Source organism: Pseudorca crassidens, chromosome 3 (genome assembly GCF_039906515.1).
Source record: "Pseudorca crassidens isolate mPseCra1 chromosome 3, mPseCra1.hap1, whole genome shotgun sequence".
In the NCBI taxonomy this organism is placed as follows: domain Eukaryota; kingdom Metazoa; phylum Chordata; class Mammalia; order Artiodactyla; family Delphinidae; genus Pseudorca; species Pseudorca crassidens.
This window is the reverse complement of record NC_090298.1, coordinates 29897413-29919592: the sequence shown is the minus strand read 5'-3', so window position 1 is coordinate 29919592 and position 22180 is coordinate 29897413. Positions and strand designations below refer to the sequence as shown.

Below are 22180 nucleotides of genomic sequence, written 5' to 3'. Positions count from 1 at the left end.
CTTTTCTCTACATAAAGACTTGCTTTTTGTAGAGACTCTCCAGCCCTGGATTTCTAGACAGGATTTCTCAAAACTATCCCACGTGTTTTTAACTGTTTTTTGTTTTGTTTTGTTTTTTTGGCGGTACGCGGGCCTCCCACCGCCGAGGCCTCTCCCACCGCGGAGCACAGGCTCCGGACGCGCAGGCCCAGCGGCCACGGCTCACGGGCCCAGCCGTTCCGCGGCACGCGGGATCCCCCCGGACCGGGTCATGAACCCGCGCCCCCCGCATCGGCAGGCGGACTCCCAACCACTGCGCCACCAGGGAAGCCCCTTAACTTTTTTTTTAAGCATAATGAAAGTCTCCCAACTGATTTACATGAAATAAGTAGTAGCATACAGACAGAATCACTATACTAACTGCTAATTAGATTGTGACTACACTTTCATAATGCCTAGTTCTTTCCTTTGAAACCCTTAACATACTGATTATTGTTTAATCTGTTATTTTTAATGATTTGCTCAACATCTCTTTCCCAGTCAAACTGTAAGCTCCATGAGGACAAAGGTCATGTTTGCCTTGCTTACTACCAGGTCCACAGAATGTATCATAGTGTACAGCACATAGTAGGCAAATGGTAAACATTGACTGCACTATCTAAAGATTGAGATTTATAGACATATTAGACCAAAGTATAAATCACATCTTTCTTGACTAGGATTTTGCAGTTAATGAAACCTTTGCTACTGTTCCAGGTATAACTTGGAAAATTATTCTCATTCAGTCACTGAATTCAAGAAGACTCCTTACACTATCTCTTTCTGGCCTTAGGCTAACTGTCTGCTTTGAACTTTGAAAGCATACTTATGTCTGGGTCCCATTTCAGAATGTCTTATGTAAATGATTTATGGTGAAGTCCAGGCATAGATGTAATTGTAAAGGCCCCCAGGAATTACAGCCCACAAAGTAGAGACTGTACCCTCCACAAGCCATGTCTCTATCTTCCCCAACATCTCTTACCCGAGAGCACAGGGCAGGGCTGTCTCCTCAGGGTTTACTCTAAGTGTCGGGCCTTCTCTTTAGCAAAAGTGGTCATAGTTGATTGCTGATCATTCAGTTCATCAGTTGACTGCCTGATTCCTGGGCTTGGGAAGTGAGAATCTCACTTTTCAGCCAATTTGCTGCGTCCTGAGATCATAAGTGTAGAACCCCTTAGGTCGGGCATTTGTCAAATGCTCTATAAACTAGCAAATGTTTAAACATTATTAAAAGAAAAGAAAATGAAGCCCCAATAAAGTAAAACCTCAAGTAAAAGCTGACACAGAATATTAATCCTCAGCAGGATTTTCAGAATCTGCATCACAGAAGAGGCCCTTAGGGATGAAGAAAAATATCAAGTCCTCATTCACTGCTTCTTAAACAGGAGACCCAGGCAACAGTGACTTTTCTGAAGGATTTGCTGCCAATGGAATGTGAAGATGTCTGTTGGCCCAATAGTTGAAAGCAAGAGACTGGCAGATGTCACTGGCACACAGCTTTTAGAGTCGTTTATCAAATTAAAAAAAAAAAATTGCTGTTCCTTCAGTTGTGTTCATGAGACCGTGTAACGTCTCCCAGAGCAGGAAGACCATTAAATTGATGGGTACAGTTTAGATGAGGGGAAGAAGGAAGAAAGCAGGAACACTCTAAGCACCAGAGAGAATTGTAGCAAAGACAAAAACAAGGAAATGGGTAAATGCGGGTTTATCACTTAAGGAAATTGCTGAATAGTTCTCACCTTTGGCCATGTACACATCCTTACCAACATTTGGTGTTGTCAGTCTTTTTAATTTTAACCATTCTGGTGAGGGTGAAATGGTACCTCTAGTTTCAGTTTTCATTTCCTTCATCTCCAATGATGTTAAACATTTTTTCAGGTGTTAATAGCTGTTTTTATATCTTCCTTTTTGAAATGTCTGTTCATCTTTAGCCCCCTCCCTTTTTTTTTTTTTTTTTTGAGTTCTCTCTCTCAGATCCTACTCAGGTCCACACATTCAGCTCCAGAAACCTCTATCAAAGAGGAAGTCATGTCAGTCCACCTCTTTGCTTCCCCTTTGCCGTATAAAACAAAAACAAACCAACAAAACAAACAAAATAGCCCAGTTTTTAGTTAGGTTGTTTGTCTTTTTATTATAGTTTTGTAGAAGTTCTTTTTATGTTATGGATAGAGATCTTCCATGGATTGCCTGTTTTTTTCCTTACTAGTCTTTTGATGAACAGAAGCATTTATGTTTGATGAACCCTGGTTTATCAATTTTTTTGTTTATTACTTAAGAAATCTTTGCTATCTCCAGATCAGAAGGGTATTCGCCTATGCTTTCTTTTTCTATAGGTTTTATAGTTTTATATTTTACATTTAGGCCCATGATCCATCTTGAATTAAAGTTTGTGCATAGATGTTTTAGGGGATTATGATCTTTTTAAAAATATAAATATTTAGTTCTTTTGTCTTCAGAGCAGCTTGCTGGGATTGTGTGTGTGTGTGTGTGTGTGTGTGTGTGTGTTGGATTTATAGACCAGTTTTGGGAGAAAAGAGATTGTAACAGTTTTGAGCTTTCAGAGCCATTAACATTGTACATCTTTTGATTTTGGTAATGCTTTGTAGAGTGTAGAGATCATGGACTTTTTTTTTTTTTTTTGGCTAGATTTAATCTTAGGCATGTAAAGTTTTTTATATTTCAATTTCCATTAGTTTTTGCTATTAGGTAGAAATACAACTGATTTTTATATATAAACCTTGAGTCCTGCAATTTTGATGAACTGACTTATTCTATTGTGACTTTTTGTAGCTTCCATGAGGGTTTTCTGTGTACACAATAGTGTCTCTGACAATATCAATTTTCTTCTTCCTTCCCGATTATTTAATTAATTCATTCATTTATTTACGAACTGGCTAGAGTTTCTACCATGTTGTTGAATAAAAATAGTAAGAACAGGCATTTCTGCTTTGTTCCTATCTTAGATGGAAAAAGTTCAATGTTTCACAATTAAGTATGATTATAGACCAAGATTTTAAAAAATATATGCCTTTTATCACATTGAAGAAATTACTTTCTATTGCTAGTTATGTTGAGAGTTTCTATCATAAAAGGGTATTGAGTTTTGTCAAGAAAACAAAGATTTTTTTCTGCATCTATTGAGATAATATGGTACTTCATTTTTACTCTATTACTGTGGTGAGTTATGATTCATTTTGTTGATGGTTTCCTTTGCTATGCAAAAGACTGTAAGTTTGATTAGGTTTATTTTTGCTTTTGTTACTTTTCTTTGGGTGTCAAATCCAAAAAAATCATCACCAAGACCTATGTCAAGGAGCTTACTGCCTATGTTTTCTTCTAGGAATTTTCTTGTTTCTGGTCATTGAGGTCTTTTTCTGCCTGTTTCAGAGTTGCACTAAAACCCCGCACCGAAGCCAGTCTTGTTTTGAGGATAGAAAATGCAAAGATGACTTCTGGGGTTTGCATGCCCTGTCCTTCCCAGGGTTAACATTACAAGGTGGCAGAATTACAAGATGGCCTCAACTTGTACCCAGGGAGACTGTGGAAAGATCCCTAGGCCTATTTTATGAGGCTCATTCAGGATTAGAGCCTCAGCTTTAGAGGTCCGGTCCTCTGGGTGAAGACTTGGACTTCAGAGTTAGGACTCTAGCACCTCTTCATGAATAAATTACCTCCTTTTAAAAGGCTATCAGTGCTATAATCCAGGAATGGTAGGTCAAGTTCCCTTGGGGATTTGCTTAGGGAGGTCTTGAGTTTGCTACACTAGCAGAGATTTTAAGCAGGTACCTGGGGAAGTGGAGCGTGGATACAGCAGTATGAAGTATTAGAGCGGTTAGGTGGAGTACCGTAAGTTTGGGGAAGGGTCAATAAAACTGAGATGGGTCCAAGTCACCTGGAGGTAGAGTTGTCATCCACGTGATTTATAAACGTCTCTACCATTCCTGGTTCAGAGTTATCTCCCAGGCAGGGAGGGCGGAGATTATGTGAACAGCACTGGATCAGCTGACTAACCCCTCCTTTCTGCTGCCAAGGTTAGGGAGGGTGAGGAGAGACTGTCTAATGGTTTCCTCACAGAGGGAGGAGGGGCCCAAGGGCGAGAGGGGACAAACAGAACGGAAGACAGACAGAACCACTCTCTTATTTCTCCCCAAGCCCTCAGCCAGCACCTTTCCTTCACTGCCTGTGCATCAGGTCCCCTGTGCGGGGTCGGGGCAGGGGTCTCGGCCCCGCAGCTTCTACAGGAGCAAGGATGGCGGGGCAGCAGGCGCTGCTTCTAGTCGGATTCCTACTGCCTGGCCTCCTCCTCTCAGAGGCTGCCAAAATCCTAACTCTGTCCCTGGTGGGTAAGTGTTCGGCCAAAGATCCAGAGACAGGCAAACGGCGCTTGGTGAGAGACTCTTGTGTTTTTCCGGTCTGGAGCAGGTTTGTTACCCTGGCCGGCGGATGAAAAGGGGGCAGCCATTTGTGCGTGTAGGAACGGGGCCGGGGCCAGAAGTTTGAGATCCAGCCCAGTGCAGGAGGCCCCCGGCCGCCTCCTCCAGGGCGCGGGCTGGACGTTCAGAGGCTCACCCTAAACTTCTGGAGGGCGCACAGCAGTTGCCGGTAAAGACTGGGGCTAACTAGCGGTTTGCAGTTCTCAGAGGCCAAGGAAAGGTGCTCCTGGGGGCAGCAGTAATAATTTTCTGAGGGTGCCCAGGAGCCAAGGTGGAGCAGGGAAGATACTACAGTGACAATTAGGAGAGTGGAGTGTTTCACCCCGAGGAATATATCAGGATACAGGGATAATCTTAGGATGGAGTTTCCCCAAGACTTTATTTTAACCCATAGTGGGCTCTCTTAGATCACTTTTACATCACTGAGAATCAGGGGATCTTAGAGTTGCAAGGAACCGTAAATCATCAAATTAAGTCCCCACTAGGTTTTCCTGAGCAGGAAATGAAAGGTCAGGGAAGTGAGGTGCTGATGGCAGGAGCATACGGGACCTCCCTAATGGAACATACCAAATATTTACTCAGGATTTCCCACCCCCAAGATCATCCTCTCCAAGCTTCCACTGTCACCCACTTTCCAGTGGGGAGTTTAAAAAATCACTTTATCTCTATTTGAAAGCTTATTTTTCTTTTTTCTTTTTCTTTTTTTTTTTTTTGGCCTCACTATACGGCATTCGGAACTTCCCCAACCAGGGGTGGAACCCCGCTGCAGTGGAAGGGCGGAGTCTTAACCACTAGACCACCAGGGAAGTCCTAAAATCTTTTTTTCCTGCTGACTGTTTGTGGTAATAATGCAAGAGAGCTTCCTTACCCCCTAAAAGTACACTGTTCCCCAGCCTCAGGCTCTGAGACGGAGCTGGTGCGCTTTGTGAGGGGCTGGACACCCAGGAGGCACTGGGGTCCCCAAGACCCTCCATGAATGGATGAATGTGTAGTTGCCCTTCATCCTGCCCTTTCTCCCGGGTCTTGGGATTAAAATGTGGGCCAGAGGTGTGGGGAATTTGTACTCTATAATTTCCTGTTACGTCAGGCTGTACAATTCTGTGTATAAAAAAATTAAGGGTTTCCCTGGTGGCGCAGTGGTTGAGAGTCCGCCTGCCGATGCAGTGGACACGGGTTCGCGCCCCGGTCCGGGAAGATCCCACATGCCGCGGAGCGGCTGGGCTCGTGAGCCATGGCCGCTGAGCCTGCGCATCCGGAGCCTGTGCTCCGCAACGGGAGAGGCCACAACAGTGAGAGGCCCGCGTACAGCAAAAAGAAAAATTAAGAAGTAGCTGCACACTTTTTCTCCTGCACCACCTGGAGCAGGTTTGTTACCCTGGCGGGCGGACGAAGAGGGATGAGCCATTTGTGCGGGTCGGTGAGGGGCAGGGTAGGTACTCCATCCCTCTAACCCCAGTCTCCAAACCCTTGCCATTTGCCATTAATTTCTCTCCTGATTTAGCTTTCTCTGCTGCTGAGACCCTTAGATTCAAGCAAAGTGCCTGTGTTGGTGCGGGTTCGAAGAGGAGACCTTAGTGAGATGGAGCCCCTCTCCCAAGGATTGAGCTTATGTTTCCTTAGGATCCCAGCATTGTCCTCGGATAGACGATGTCCCAGCCACTCACGCATATAGGATCCTGCAGGCCCATCCCATGGACCCCACAGTTATCCTGCAAGTCTATCCCCAAGTCTTAATGGATGTGAAACATTCAGGCCCCAACTGAGAAACTTCCTGCCAAATATATTTGAATTGCAAGCATTTTGGCTCCAACTGATAGCTCCACGTCCTTCTGCTGCAGTGGTTGCTTCTTGGACTCTTATTCAAGCACCCATATTTCTGGTTCCTACTCTTGCATACTTTCCAAAGAGAAGGATCCCAGAAATAGCTCTGATTGCTTGTCCATTAGGACCCCTTCACACTCACATGCACGGCACCATGCCACAATTTCCACCAGTGCAGTTATTTCTTTAGGACATGGTGTCTCCATAAGTCCCCGGCTGAAATGCAGTGTGTACCTTAGGATCAGGAACTCCTTAGGGCCTAAGCCCCGAGAAGCTTATCACACTGACACGGAGGCCAGAGTTACAAGAGGAAATCTTTGATGGAGGTTTGCCACTTGTCAAGGAGCTGGGCCAGCAGGCTCTGGGTGAGTGGGCTAGGGCTTACTCAGAATGAGATGGAGAGACTGACTGATGACGCTCATTTCCTCTACTCCCTGGCAACTTTCTGCTTCCCTACCCCTCCTCTCCCGGATTTGTCAGCCCATCAATCTTAGAATCTCTACTCTCATCATTACAAAAATGAAGTTGTGCACTATTCCTAGGTGGAAGCCATTTTCTACTGATGAATCGGGTCTCTCAGATTCTTCAAGATCATGGTTGTAATGTCACCATGCTTCTCCAGAGAGGAAATTTATTGCCACCAGGTATCTTCCCCACTAATTCTTGATTGGGTGTATTCCAGGCAAGGAACAGCAATAGCAATGCCTTTTGCATAGAGGGTCTTTTCAAAGAGTTTCTTCAAATGTAACTGGACTGAAAGAATGAAAAGGGTGAGTGTGTGCATGTGTGTGTTTGTGTGTGTGTCTATGTAAGGTGTAGGAAAACTTCTTGGCTCTTTCCACCAGGACTCCATGCTCTGTAGTTCTATGTTCTCCTCCTGTACCTGACTTCCAGTCCATCTCAAGCAACCCTCCACACATTATCACAGACCATTTTGGTAATGCTAGTTTATAACTTGGCTTGAAAACCTGTTGAACAGGTGTGTTATCCATGTATAAGATTTCTAATAGGTAAGGATCACTTTTTTCTATGGCATAGATGACTTCTCCTCTTATGGTATCTGAAATTTAAGGAAGTTTTCTCAGGAGGTCCCTTATTTACGCAACTAAGATCAGAATCTACCATTGAGATGATCTTGTTTTCTTGAAAATTAGTGACTGCCTGTGAGTTTGTGCAACTGATGTAGGAAGTGCCTAAATCCAAAGAGTTTAGCTAGAATGAGCTCCTAAATCTTAGCAACTTCTCTCTATTGACAGAAAAGGAAACAGCAGCCCTAAGAACTTGAACAATTTACTCAGGGTCACACGGCAGGTTAATAAGTGTGTTGGGTGGGTTTAGGACTTTAAGCTCTGGATTGCTCATTCTGAAGTATTGCTCAGGCTTTGATTTAAGAAAAAAATGCAGTATTAAGCGGACTCTTTGAAGAATAAAATTGTGAGAAATTATAAAACTTTGAAGGTGACTTCAGGCTTTGTAATTGTTCAGATTGTTTTAAAATAATTCTTTTTCTGTAGAAATTTCTTTCACGTTTTTTATTGTGATAAAATATACATTACATGAAATTGACCACTGTAACCATTTTTGTATAGAGTTTAGTGACTTTAAGTACATTCACACGGTTGTGCAACTATCTCTGCCATCCACCTCCAGAACTTTTTTATCATTACAAACTAGAACTCATTAAAAATAACTGCTCATTACCCATTGCCCCAGCCCCTGGTAAACACTATTCTACATTACTTCTCTAGTAATTTGACTATTCTAGATACCTTATATAGGTGGAATCATACAATATTTGTCTTTTGTATCTTGCACATTTCACTTAGCATAATATCTTTTAGGCTCATTCATGTTGGAGTATGTATCAGCATTTTCTTCCTTTTTAAGGCTGAATAACATTTTATTGAATGTATATACCATATTTTATTTGTTCATTTGTTGATGGACATTTCTGTTGTTTCCACCTTTTGGATATGTTAGTAATGCTGCCATGAACATTGGTGTACAAATATCTGTTTGAGTCTCTACTTAAAACCATTCTAGGGGCTTCCCTGGTGGCGCAGTGGTTGGGAGTCCGCCTGCCGATGCAGGGGACACGGGTTCGTGCCCCGGTCCGGGAAGATCCCACATGCCGCGGAGCGGCTGGGCCCATGAGCCATGGCCACTGAGCCTGCACGTCCGGAGCCTATGCTCCGCAGCGGGAGAGGCCACAGCAGTGAGAGGCCCGCGTGCCACAAAAAAAAAAAAAAAAAAAAAAAAAACCATTCTAATCACCTTCTAGATTAAGTTCTATATGCTTCACTGAGCATCTTTTATATGCGTATCCTTTTGCACTTTCCTTGATAGCAGATCCGATGAAATAGCTGTAGTGTATTAAGATCTAATTTTTAAAATTGTAATTTAATCTAATGAAAATTTTAAATTAAATTAATTTAAATTAAAATTTTGGATTAAAAAATACATTTGGCATGAACTTTGAGAAACTACTGAACTTCTACCCCTTTAACAAATGTATGTACATCAAAATCTATAAACAATTCAGGGAGTTTTTAGATCCATTCAGTCTTTTTCTTAGGTTCCAGGTTTAAGTGTCTAGGGTTTCTTTCAATATTCCCTAATCATGGGCATTCCTGAGGCTTTGAAACAGCATATTCATTCTTTTTTTTTTTTTTTTTTTGCGGTAGGCAGGCGTCTCACTGTTGTGGCCTCTCCTGTTGCGGAGCACAGGCTCCGGACGCACAGGCTCAGCGGCCATGGCTCACGGGCCCCAGCCGCTCCGCAGCATGTGGGATCTTCCCGGACCGGGGCACGAACCGGTGTCCCCTGCATCGGCAGGCAGACCCTCAACCACTGCGCCACCAGGGAAGCCCCAGCATATTCATTCTTTACTTCATTAGAAGAGCTAGGCTAGGTGTCTGCAAATCAGGAAAATACATGATTAGGTTATTATTTCTGACCTGATGCTCATTTCAGTGTATGGAATATTTGAACCATATATTAACTATTAATTTGAACACACCCATCTTGCTTATTTATTAACAACTTTAGTGAAGAAATAACCTCAGTGGCACTGAAGAAACAAAGATCTCTAATAATCATAAGTTCCAATCATTATGTGGAATCACAATTGGGTTATTGATAGAGGCTGAAAGGATATTGAGGACATGATAGAAAAAGCCTAGATTGCCTTGAACACACTGTTAGTGGAAATGCAGACGTTAAAACTCTGCAAATGAGGACTGCCTCCAAGGGCAATGGCTGCCCTTGCCCTGTTCAGATGCAGGGCTGTGTCTGAGCCGCTTCGTTCCCCCAAAGTGCACACTCTCCTCGGCAATAGCAGCCTTCACTCTAGTGGGGACCGCACTGGAGCAGGAGCCTAGTGTGGGCCTGGTGTGCACTGGGCTGGTCCCAGGAAACCGGCCAGATCCCCAAGAGTTTCAATCTGCTTCCTCTGCTTTGTTCCTGGGAGTGAGCAGGCGTGTATACACACTCTTCATAAGCGAAGGCTTGGTTTCTTACAGCCCTCTGGTAAGTCCCACTGGTTTTCAAACCAGCTAAGGAGATTCATCGTCCCCGTGTGGGACCCCAGGGCATGATAACTTTTATGGAGAACAAAGAAGAACTCTGAGGATGAAGCAGTAAGCCCAGAGGTTAGAGCTTCAATCTCACAGGGCTGAGTTTCAAATCGCAGAGGATTGTTTCCAGTCCTTAATAAGGAATTTTGACATCCAAATGGGCCAACAATATTAGTTGGCCCATTTGGATGTCAGAATTTCTTATGACCAATGACTGATGCTTTCCTTCCACTTCGTTGCATTTAGATTAATAAAATCAGTAACCAGTGTCTTATACCTGCCCCACTATTGTTTCTTGGAAGCAGAAAACTTGTTTCCTGATTTCATAGGTCCACAGATGGAGAGAAATTTTGCCTCTGGGTTGATCATACCCAGACTCTCACCCATACTTATTAAATTATTTGGATGTTATAATTTGGGACATTTGAGCCAATGATATTTAGATGAGATTTTGAACTATGAGTTGGTAGTGTAAAAGTTTGAGACCTTTTGGGATGTTGAGATGGGGTGAATGCATTTTGCATGTGGGATGTACATGAGTGTTTGAGGTGCAGAGAGCAGAACATAATAATAGGCAGATAATGCCCCCCCCCTCCTTCACAAAGATATCCATGTTCTAATTCTTGGAACCAGTGAATGTTCTACCTTACAAGGCAAAGAGACTTTGCAGATGTGATTGATATAAGGATCTTGAGATGGGGAGATTATCCTGGATTAACCAGGTGGAGTCAGTGTAATTACAAGAGTTCTTCTAAATGAAAGAAGATAACAGGAGAATAACAGAAGGAATGTGATGGTGGAAGGAAAAGTCAGAGTGACGTGATTGCCAATTGGAAGGAGGCTATAAGCCAAGGAATGCAGGCAGACACTAAAAGCTGGAAGAGGCAAGGAAACGATTGTCCCCTTGAGCCTCCAGAAGGAATGCAGGCCAGCCCACATCTTGCTTTTACTCACATAAGACCCATTTTGGACTTCTGATATCCAGAACTGTAAGATAATAAGCTTGTTTTTTTTTTTTTTTTTTTTGCCACTAAGTTTACAGTAAATCTTTGCAGCAACAATAGGAAACCCATGCAGCCATCATAGGTGGTCAGGTCACTCCAGGAGGCAGGAGAGCAGGTTGCTAAAGGCAATTTTGAGGGGCACTAATTACAGTACCTATTGTATTGTGATTTGGACAGATTCTAGATGTTTTGTTATTTGGGACCATATCCAAAGGGCTGATTTTCAAGCAATGAGCATACATGGACTTAAGTAAAACATATAAATGAGAAATATGTTGTCTCCAGAATGCAAAAAGAACTAAAAGATGTTGGACCCGTTGAAATATTATGGTGTCAATAGTTGTTTCTTGACAATGTCAGTGATAGAAAAACCTTAGACTGACCAAATCTTTCCCAGGAATTTCACTTAGGTACTGGGTCTTGAGCTTTGTGTAGGGACAGTGGCACCTCCCTTCATGTGAACTACTTTGAGAACGTTTCTGCCTTGAATGAGTGTGTGAAATGAATCTCCTTGGAGGAGGATGTCCTTAATGTAATTAATACCTATGCTTCTGGGGAAAGTTGGATGTGGTTAACATTTTGCCAACAAAGATTGTGGCCAATGGTAGACCTGTTGAAATATCCCATTGGCAACCAGTTAGAGGTATACTGTGCCTCTTCCAAGGTGAAGGCAAACTGCAGTTGAGAGCCTGGTAAAATAGGTACTGAACAGAACATATTAGCCAAATCTATGACTGCCAAGTATTTTTTAGTAGATCCTTGGATAGAGTCAGTCATTTCACTGAGGTTGGATATGGGAGCTGTAATGTGTGGGACCATGCAATGATCTGTTCCTGGTCACTATGCACAATTTGGTTGGACGTCATGACTGATGTAGGCACAAATGCATTAAGAAGAGTATGGAAGGTTTATTACTCAAATAATAAGGACTTTTTGAAAGAACAGGACAGGTTCCCAAGCCCCTGAAAAATGGCTATCGAGAGTAGGGAGGGATGACTAGCTTGAAATTTTATTGTGGGCAGGGGGTTGGGATGTGGTGAGGGTTCCGCCTCATGGGCCTGACTTGCATGGTTTGAAACTCCCACTTAGGGCCACGGGAGGGAGCATGCAGGCTTTCTTACCAGTTTGCCCAGGTGATGCACAGAAGAGGGAATGAGAGATAGGGCTTGAAGCCTGCTAGCGGTCAAACATCAGCATCAAACATCAAACTCATGGGTAATTGAGGAGAAGCCAAGTTGGTACGTAGAGGTGCAGAAGATTACTATTTTAATTAAGCCATTCAGTACTTTCTACTGAATCACAAACTATTTGGATATATCACTTTAAATAATGAAGTTGAATTTTTCTAAAGCAGAAAGAGCAGAGGCTCTGGAATCAACCTTGACAAATTATCTTAAACTAATTAACTTTATTTTCTCAGCAATAAAATGAGACAAATAGCTATACATTCAATTAAGGCTTTAAACGGAAGTTTCCATAATTTAAACTAAAAAGCATTCCTGAATCATTGTAAGGTTCTCAAGAAATACTTTCATATACAAGATTGAATAAGAAAGCAACCAAATGGAACAAAAACAATTCAAAAGACACAATCGAATGTTGGTATCATCATTCTAATGTTAATCCATGTTGTGTGACACATTTAACATTTAACCCATTGGTGTTTCTTAGGTTTTACAGAGGAGGAGAAATCATACAAAGTTATTAACTGGTTTCTACCTGAAGACGATAACAAAGAATTTAAGAAGTCTTTTCATTTCTTTATGGAAGAAACTTTTGAGGGCAGGTAATTTTTTAAATTATTTGAACTAAAGAGTCACAGTTTTGGTAATATAAGTGAATGGGTGGATGCTTGGACTGAGGATGTGATAAAGGGATGGTTGGATGGATGGAGAGGGGGAGGGAGAGAGGGATGAATGATGATGATAGTTGGGTAAACAAGTTATTTCACACCAAATCCTCCATTCCAGCCATTGGAGGCTTTCCCTTGCTCTGTCCTTTCTCTCTTCTACTATAAGCATGAAGGTATTCCTGTAGCAACTGGGAGGTAGTTTCTTCTGGGACTTCCTTGCAACACTTCACTTACAATCTTTGTCTATAATCTCCCCAACACAGAAGCATAGGTACCTCAACCTCTCACTGTTGGTAGGGAAATCAAAGACACCTTTCCATTTATTTTTTTCCTTTCTCCTCACATGTATTTATTAATGGAGAAGACTTTTAAACAATGATTTTGTAGAAGTTGAGCTTCTGGCCATGTAAAGTCCTTTTAAAATGCAATCAACCTCGTGCAAAATAAGACATGAAGCTGACTCCTTTTGCTTCATCTGGAATGGAAAGGAACACATAACTCCTTACTCATAGACATAGAAGTGAAAAGACAGAAATCCATGCCTATCTGGATTAATTACAGAGGACTAGTCCCCTCTTTTCTTCCTGAAAATCTATTTACTAATAAAGGTACTGCTTAAATCTGACTATTTCCATAAAACCTCCTTTCCTCACTCAAACCGGAAGACCATAGTCCCTCTGGGATAGGTCTGACCTAACCTACTCATCTGATACTTAGTCTGTATCGTCTTGCGACGTTAGTTATACATTTTAAGTATATGCTTTGTCTATTCTCCCCCAATTTCATATTTTTGAGGACAGATATAGGTAACCATGCATTCTTGATATTTTTCTATTTGTTAGCTTAACTTTAAGTATGATTAACAAATTATATTTTAGGAATTTTTACAGCATTACTGAAGTTATCCAAAAGTTTTAGTAACCACTCCTTTGTTATGTGAAATCTTTAAAACACAGCAGGGGATGATTTGAGACAATCACTTTCATTGCGTGACTTGAAGTTAACCCTGAAGATCAGGCAGAGATATGTATATTGCTAATGACTTCTCAGCCTCTGTACAATCTCTACCTGGGGCACAATGGTGCAATTGTGCACAATTATAACTATGCCAGGGTACCGATTCTCTTGGTCCTCCATGCAGCCAGGAGGCCTCTGATGTCTCGAGCCCTTGCACTTATTACCTCTAGTATCTTAGAGTGCAGATGGATATCCTATTTCCCCATATGTTGTACAAACAGGAAACAGGGTCATAATCTATATAGGCAGTGATGGGAAAGCGTTGCAAGAAGATAGGTTCCTGGAATAATCCCATAAGCAATGTCTTAATTACATGTCAGAAAGCTTTGCCGTTATCTTCTCTGTATACCTTAGCCTGCACTGAAGTGGAAAGGCTAATCATATGTTTCAGAACCAGGTTTCTTTTCCCTTTGTTTAACCTCTGGGCTAGCTGAGATTTTGTTCCAATATGATCAAATAATCCCTTGGGTGAGGAAATCTGTCATATGTGAATACACAGTAATTTTAAAAAAATAACCTATATTGTCAGTATTTATGGGATTGTGTCATCAAGTGACTTGCACTGTTTTGCTAAGTAAACAAGAAAACCACTCATAAAAGTTCAGTATGTAAGTGAAGTTTAAGGAAAGTGTCGCAGAATTTATCAAGTAGAGAGATCTGTGAGGTCTGCTATGGTCAAAGAAGCTTCCCAGAGCAGAAGCCCCATTTACGGCAATTCATTTTCAGTTAACATAATTCATCTGTGCCCATGGATTTCAGGAATGGAGAGTTCAAAGATATATTTTCTAAGAACTGGCGTAGAGAGTGCTGGGGATTTGGAGCAGTGAGGAAAGGGAGGGGGGACGAAGGGAACACTCTCAAGAGCAGAACATCTGCCCAGAGTGACTAAGGTACATATTTATGGACAGTGTAGAATAGGATGGCTGCTGTTGGGTGTGGTCTTACCTACCTGGAGTATTTTCTTTGTATCCCAAGATTCTTTTTTTTTAATTGACGTATAGTTGATGTACAGTGTTTGAGGTATTCAGCAAAGTGATTCAGTTCAGATATACATATATATGTGTGTATATATATATATTCTTTTTCAGATTCTTTTCCATTATAGGTTATTACAAGATATTGAATATAGTTTCCTGTGCTATACAGTAGACCTCTGTTATCTATTTTATATATAGTAACATGTATCTGTTGATCCCAAATTTCCAATTTATCCCTTCCCCTGCTTTCCTCTTTGGTAACCATAAGTTTGTTTTCTATGTCTGTGAGTCTATTTCTGTTTTGTAAATAAGTTCATCTGTGTTATTTTTTAAGATTCCACATATAAGTGATATCATATGATATTTGTCTTTGTCTGACTTACTTCACTTAGTATGATAATCTCAAGGTCCATCCATGTTGCTGCAAATGACATTATTTCATTCTTTTTTATGGTGAAATAATAGTCCATTGTATATGTATAACACATCTTCTTTATCCATTCATCTGTCAGTGGACCAAGGTTCTTTTATGTATTGTGATATTAACACTTCCAATGAATATTTATCATTTATTTATTTTTCTTACAGAAGCACATTTGAACACGTTTTAGCTATTTTGGAGCAACTAGGGCTTCCGTGCAGTCATTTGCTAAGGAGAAATGATACTATGAATTCTTTAAAGAATGAGAACTTTCGGGCTTCCCTGGTGGCGCAGTGGTTGAGAGTCTGCCTGCCGATGCAAGGGACACGGGTTCGTGCCCTGGTCTGTGAGGATCCCACATGCCGCGGAGTGGCTGGGCCCGTGAGCCTGCGCATCCAGAGCCTGTGCTCCGCAACGGGAGAGGCCACAACAGTGAGAGGCCCGCATACCGCAAAAAAAAAAAAAAAAAAAAAAGAATGAGAACTTTGACCTGGTGATAGTGGAAATTTTTGACTACTGGCCTTTCTTGGTTGCTGAGAAGCTTGGAAAGCCAGCCCCCTGTCTTATGTGCCAGTACTCTATTCCTTGTTAACTGACCACATGGACTAGTGGGGCTGAGTGAAGAATTCCCTGATGTTCTTTGATGTTCCTGATGTTCTTTGGCCCTTCATTCTTTTCTATCCCAGGCCTGATGTCTGCAGCCATCAAAGTCACAGTGACCTACTGCTTTTGGTCTTGAACAAGGTCACCACAAAATAATCCTAAACCATCTGTGAGCTCTGAGAACGCACACCAGGGGGCACATTGCCACTGTATTCAGTGCTTTATGTGCACATGTTCACCCATGTTCCCTTACGCACTTACATACACACAGACACACACACATATCTTCCTTAGCTACTAAGGTGTGAGCAACTCATACATTCACGATACTGATGCCAATGTACCTGAGTGCCAAGCTGAGCAACCTCCTGGCCAGTTATTTGGCACACTGAGTCTCTGATACCAGAGAATTTTCTCACCCACAACAGCTTATCTCTGTGCCTAGTGCTGCTTCTTAGAGACCCCTCACTGCCATAGCCACTGACTGGATCAGAGGCTCATAACCAAGATTATGATAAAATAATCTGTAGAATTTTAAAAACATTCCTGTTTCCACATCTGCAAATGTATTTCTTTAAGTCTTGGACATGGGATATGATTCTCATTTCAAAGAAGAAACAAGGAGGTTCTTATGCACATCCCAGTTGGCCAACACAGGCTGAGATGAACTCTTCATTATCAACAATCACCTTAGTTAGCTCTAAGTAAGCAAAGGCTAGCAAATACTGATGTGCAGAGTCCAGTCTTTGCTTTCAAGTGATTTCTCATATATTTAAAGAGAACAACACATACAGTGTAAGTTTTATGAGTGCTACATGAGTTGTGATGTCAATGAATGTGTCGGGAATTCAGAGAAGAGGGATATTATTTGGTGGGTGAGAAAAATTTGCTCAAGGAAAGGAAGAGACAGAGAGAGACAGAGATAGACATAGGGAAACACAAAGAGAAAACAGATGAGAGAAACAAAGAGACCTGAGGGGATAGAGAGAAGGAATGGAATGATGGAATGGATAGATGGAATGATGGATGGATGGATGGATGGATGGATGGATGGATGGATGGATGGATGGATGGAGATATCTGCCTTGCTTAGCACTATTCTCTACAGAATTCCCTGGGTTCTGGCTGAGTCAAGGAGTCTCTATACAAAGGCAAGGCTTGGAATCCTTGGGTGTGTAGCAAGCAAAGTCATCTTCACAATGGCTCCAACACACTTTAAGTCCCATTGGTATTTTCTTCTGCCTTTTCTGCTTTCCTTGTTCTGAAACTTTTCATCCTGAAATGTTCTGCTGCCTTTGTTATTTGCAACAGGGCACCCTCACGTCCACCTTTTTGTCACCCATGGTGGGATAAATAGTGTCATGGAGGCCATCCAACATGGCCTGCTCATGGTGGAGATTCCCCTCTTTGGAGACCAGCCTGAAAACCTGCTCCGAGTAGATGCCAAAAATTTCGGTGTCTCCATCCAGTTAAAGCAGATCAAGGCTGAGACATTGGCTCTGAACATGAAGCAAGTCATAGAGGACAAGAGGTGTGCAGCTCTCTGGGCTTGTGGTTACTCACACTGAATGAAGATGTAAACCACAACGGGCACCATGTGGGTCTTTTTTGCAATAAAACTGAAATTTCCAGGACGTGAAATAATATGTGTGTGATGCTAACAGCTGACTTATTTCCTATGAGAGGACGACTAGAACAGTTTAGGTTAGATGCTGAGAATGATTTTATACCTTCTAGTTGTGAGGAACCCGAACTACTGACACAGGGTGTCTTTGAGAGGTCTTCTACTTTGGAGGTGCTTATAGTAGAATTCCAACTGAGGCAGGAGGTTGCCTTTCTGTTCCCAATATCCCACACTGCTCCCCACCTCAGCCGTTTTGACTGTGCTGCTCCCTAGAAAACACATTCCCTTCTCTTCACAGGGTTGGCTCCTTCATGACATCGAGGCCTCATCCCAATGCCACCTGCTCAGAGAGACCGTCTTTCTCTGATAGTCCCAAAGCCTTCTCTCCTATCCACCCCAATTATAGCATATTAATTTTTTCTTAGCACATCACAGGATCTGTAATTGCCCATTTCTTTATGTTTTAATATATTGGCTGTCCCCCACACTAGATAGTAGAGAGTAAGCTCACCCAGGACAACAGCGCATGTCTCCTGTTTTCTGCTATGTTCCCAGGGTTCAGCACAGGGCTTGCCACAAAGTAAGTTTGAATGGATTCCTGTTAAGTGAGTAAATACAAAGGGGCCCATTGACCGCTTAAGAAATTTTCCAACCAGCACAGTAATCTCATGTGAAGAGGAAAAATATATTTTCTTTCTTATAATGAAGAAGGACTAAAAAACTTAGAGTTTCAAGGGCACAAACCCGAATCATATCTCAAGACTTAGCATTACTGCACGTTGTGGCACATAGGAGACCTGCAAGTAATTCTTGTTAGGTGACTGAATAATAACCACATTGCATGTGACTCCTAACCCCAGAAAAGTTGTTAAGCTCTGGGGGTCAGATAACCCAGAAACTTTATGCATATTTGGTATCTCACATGTTTAAAATACTCATTTTCTGATGAATGGCTTTGTAACTTTCACTGGATTTTCAAAGACCTAAACCCCAAATGTGCATGATCTACTGGCCCTGTGAAGGAGTCATCTGGGCTGGGATGGTCCACAGACATTGGACATCAGGGCTGGCTACATAATTCATGTGCCTTTATGTGAAATGTGGAGACCCTTGTCATAAAGTTTAAGGATTTCAAGAGGGTGACAGCAGAGAATTAAATCAAGCACAGGCCCATTTAAGGGTGGGGCCTTGTGCAAATATGCAGGCTCATAGCCCATGAAGCCAGTGCTGGTCAACATGATGCTTTGAAGGAGCAGGAAAACACAGATGTCTTCCTGGGCTACAGTCCCCAGAGTCACATTTGTTATCTAGCCCAGACACCAGCACAAAGTAGATGCTCAATAAATATAATGGTTTCCTGTAGTATATCTTAAGCCTCCTTGGGGTAGAGATTAGTCCTTACAGACTTAGTCACTTTTTTTATAGTTTAGCACTTCCAGCACCAAGCATGGATCTTTGCATGCAAATATCAGTTTGAACTTTATTTTTAAAAATTTCTTATTTATTTATTTATTTTTGCTGTGTTGGGTCTTCGTTTCGGTGCGAGGGCTTTCTCTAGTTGTGGCAAGCGGGGGCCACTCTTCATCGCGGTGCACGGGCCTCTCACTATCGCGGCCTCTCTTGTTGTGGAGCACAGGCTCCAGATGCGCAGGCTCAGTAGTTGTGGCTCACGGGCCTAGTTGCTCTGCGGCATATGGGATCCTCCCAGACCAGGGCTCGAACCCGTGTCCCCTGCATTAGCAGGCGGATTCTCAACCACTGCGCCACCAGGGAAGCCCAGTTTGGACTTTTTAAAGGGACCCAACTAGACCATAGCAAGGCCAAGCCAACAATTTTTCCTTGAAAGGGAATCTTCTGTGCATAATTTGGAAAATGTGTGTGTGTGTGTGTGTGTGTGTGTGTGTGTGTGTGAGAGAGAGAGAGAGAGAGAGAGAGATGCAAGGTCTCTAAGACTTCTGAGACCACTTGAGTAACACCTCCATCTGTCTCTGCCAATAGGCAGAAATCTGCCATGGTCGACACCAGCATCATGAAGCGCTCCCACCCCCTGACCCCCAGCCAGCGGCTGGTGGGCTGGATCAGCCACATCTTGCAGACAGGGGGTGCGGCTTACCTCAAGCCCCACACCTTCCAGCAGCCGTGGTGGCATGAGCAGTACCTGCTGGACCTCTTCTCGTTCCTGCTGGCGGTCACCCTGGGCACCGCGTGGCTGTGTGGGCAGCTGCTGGGCCTGGTGGCCAGGTGCTGTGTGGGACCAGGAAGCTAAAGAAGGCCTGAGGCCAAGTGGAGCCTTGGAAGGTGGTGTGTTTGGGCAGAGTCAGCATTTCTTGGCATCTCCCACCAGTTTTGTCAACCCTCATTCTCCACATCCTACCCACTTGCTATTTTGCTACAAATTCCTGCTCACTGGCTTCTTCCTATTGTTGACTTAAAAAAATATATGCACAACGTGAGAGTTGCGAGTTGAGTTTTATTTGGGGCAAAATGAGGACTGTATCCTGGGAGACAGCATTTCAAATAACTCTGAGAAACTGCTCCGAGGCGGCGAGGGGAGGTACCAGGATATTTAGGAGTTTTGCAACAAAGAGCAGGTAATTGGGAACATCAAAAGATTGTTGTTAAATAAAGAAAACCGGATATCTCAAGTTAAGGAATTTAGCACTTTTTCTGTGTATGGGAAGATGCAAGAGTCTGGGCTCACCGAAATCATTCCTTTGATAATGCACCTTAGCTGTCTGGGTCCTGTATTTTTACATCCTGAGTTTCCTCAGGCCTCACTGCAGGGAGTGGCTGCAGTCTGAGTACTGCTAGATGGCAGGTATTTTCAGTCCTGAGTTTCCTCAGGGCTCACCAGCTCACCTTGGAGGGCTGCAATCATTGGTGACTGTGATATCCTTTGTTTATTGATATGGCAGGAAATATTCCATGTATAAATACTCCATTCCATTTATAAAGAGTCCATTTATCACCATGATTAGAATACTTTACTGAGCCCTTGTGGCCTTCTTTATTTTCAGTCAGCAAAGGCTGTTCTGTGATTCCGTCCCTGGATAATTTGGACCAGTGCCCCTCAGATCTGAAGCTTTGAAGCCACCTTCCTTACCACGCCCTTCTTCACGGCACTGAGACTGAACCATTCCAGCCTCCATGCCCAGCATCTTCTCAGCCTCCTTCCCTCACTCCACTCCACCACTTATCATGGAATAACCCCTAAGGCAGGCGCTTTGCTGATTCTTTTGTTTTCTATTTGCTTCTCCTGCAAACTCTTGTCAAAGCTCAGGAAGCATGTCCTGGGCGGGCATTCAGTGCCAGACACACCCTTGCCTGTGTCCATGGTCTCTGCCTTGGTTTCTGCTGAACACTCCTTTGCAGATCGGGTGTGGAGACTGCAGGTTGGTCATGGGCTGAAATGTCCCTGGTCTCCACTTTTCATAGCTGTGAGCTGTCTTCTCAATATTCCTATTAAAAAAAATGAAGTCATGAGAAAGAAGATAATTTCTTCTTTAAACTAAGAAGAGCCTCTCCATAGCTGAGCCTTTCTGTACTTGACATACTGTTGGGAATCGCATTCACCTGATAGTAACAGAAACCAGAAAAAAGTGACGGGAACAGCTTAGGGTTTTCTTTTCTTTTCTTTCTTCTTTTTCTCATGTAAAAGAAATGTGTATTGGAATTCCCTGGTGGTCCAGTGGTTAGGACTCTGTGCTTTCACTGCTGAAGTCACAGGTTCAATCCCTGGTCAGGGAACTAAGATCCCACAAGCCATGCAGCGTGGCCAAAAAAAAAAAAAAAAAAAGTGTAGGTAGGCAGGCCATCCAGGGCTGATGTGGCAGCTGCATGACATAATCAATAGTCCGGATTTCTCGTGTGGTTGCTCTGCCTGCCTTAGTGGGTGGCTTCATCCTCAAGGTCACCCTGATTTCCAAGGTGGTCATTTTAGATCCAGTCAGCACATTGGAATTTCAGGCAAGAAAAGGGAAACTTAAGGAAAGGACGTAAAGCAGGTTCATACCAGCTGAGTTAGCTTCTTTAAAGAGGTTTCCCAGACACTGCAGCTACCCAAAGACTTCCAGTGAAACCTCATAGACAGACCTGAGTCACGTGACCATTCCTAGCTGCATAAAATGTCTAAGAAGTGTCCTCCAGCCCCGACTTCCCTGCTGGGTACATTACTACTCCAAGTAATTGGGGGGTGGGGGAGGTGGCGAAGAGGTGTTAGAAAGGAAAAAAAAGGACAGTGGATAATGGGAGGAAAGTAGAGCCTCGGTCACATGTGGAAGGCAGCAGGGAGGGGCTGGATTGGATGTTACGTTTCACCTGTGACCTGGTGACTCAGTGGCCTCAGGGACAGTCTTATACCCACTGTAACTGCCTGTGGGCGGAAAGCAGACCTTTCTGAGTGGTGAACGTTCAAAATAAGAACAGAAATCTTTTACCAATGTGACATGTGTTATGCTTTCCAAGCCCTTTCATCTCCTTTCTGCCATTTAACGGGATACATGTGTCTAATCCATTCAACCAGAAAGAAGCAGGTACCACCAGGGCAACCACAGAGAGAGAGGAGAGCCATTGTGCAAATTAAGACAACAGCAATAAAACTTGTCCCCATGATGGATGCCTCCTCCCGCCAGAGCACAGGGCTTGGAAAGTGGATGGGCTGATTTTAGCCCCACTGGCCCCTCTTGTGAGCACCTCTTTGCCATGAATAATCTGCCCTACCACAGGGTGGTCCTGGCTGGTGTATCCCTCCCACCCAGGGTGATTCCATGCAAATGCATGCAGAAGGCACTTGGATCCGCTAAGGAATTCTCTTGGGAAATTTTGTGGGGTTTTGG

At 43.0% G+C, this 22180-nt stretch overlaps 1 protein-coding gene across 1 annotated transcript; it reads left to right on the top strand.

Moving 5' to 3' along the window:
- The first annotated feature begins 4191 nt into the window (after positions 1-4191).
- Positions 4192-20226, top strand: UGT3A2 (UDP glycosyltransferase family 3 member A2). The gene is given in 8 exon segments (XM_067730208.1): positions 4192-4361; positions 6815-6916; positions 12523-12637; positions 15286-15403; positions 15600-15669; positions 15672-15833; positions 17021-17252; positions 19344-20226. Coding segments are annotated over 8 exon segments (1161 nt in total). The 5' UTR covers positions 4192-4267; the 3' UTR covers positions 19612-20226.
- The last annotated feature ends 1954 nt before the right edge of the window (positions 20227-22180 follow it).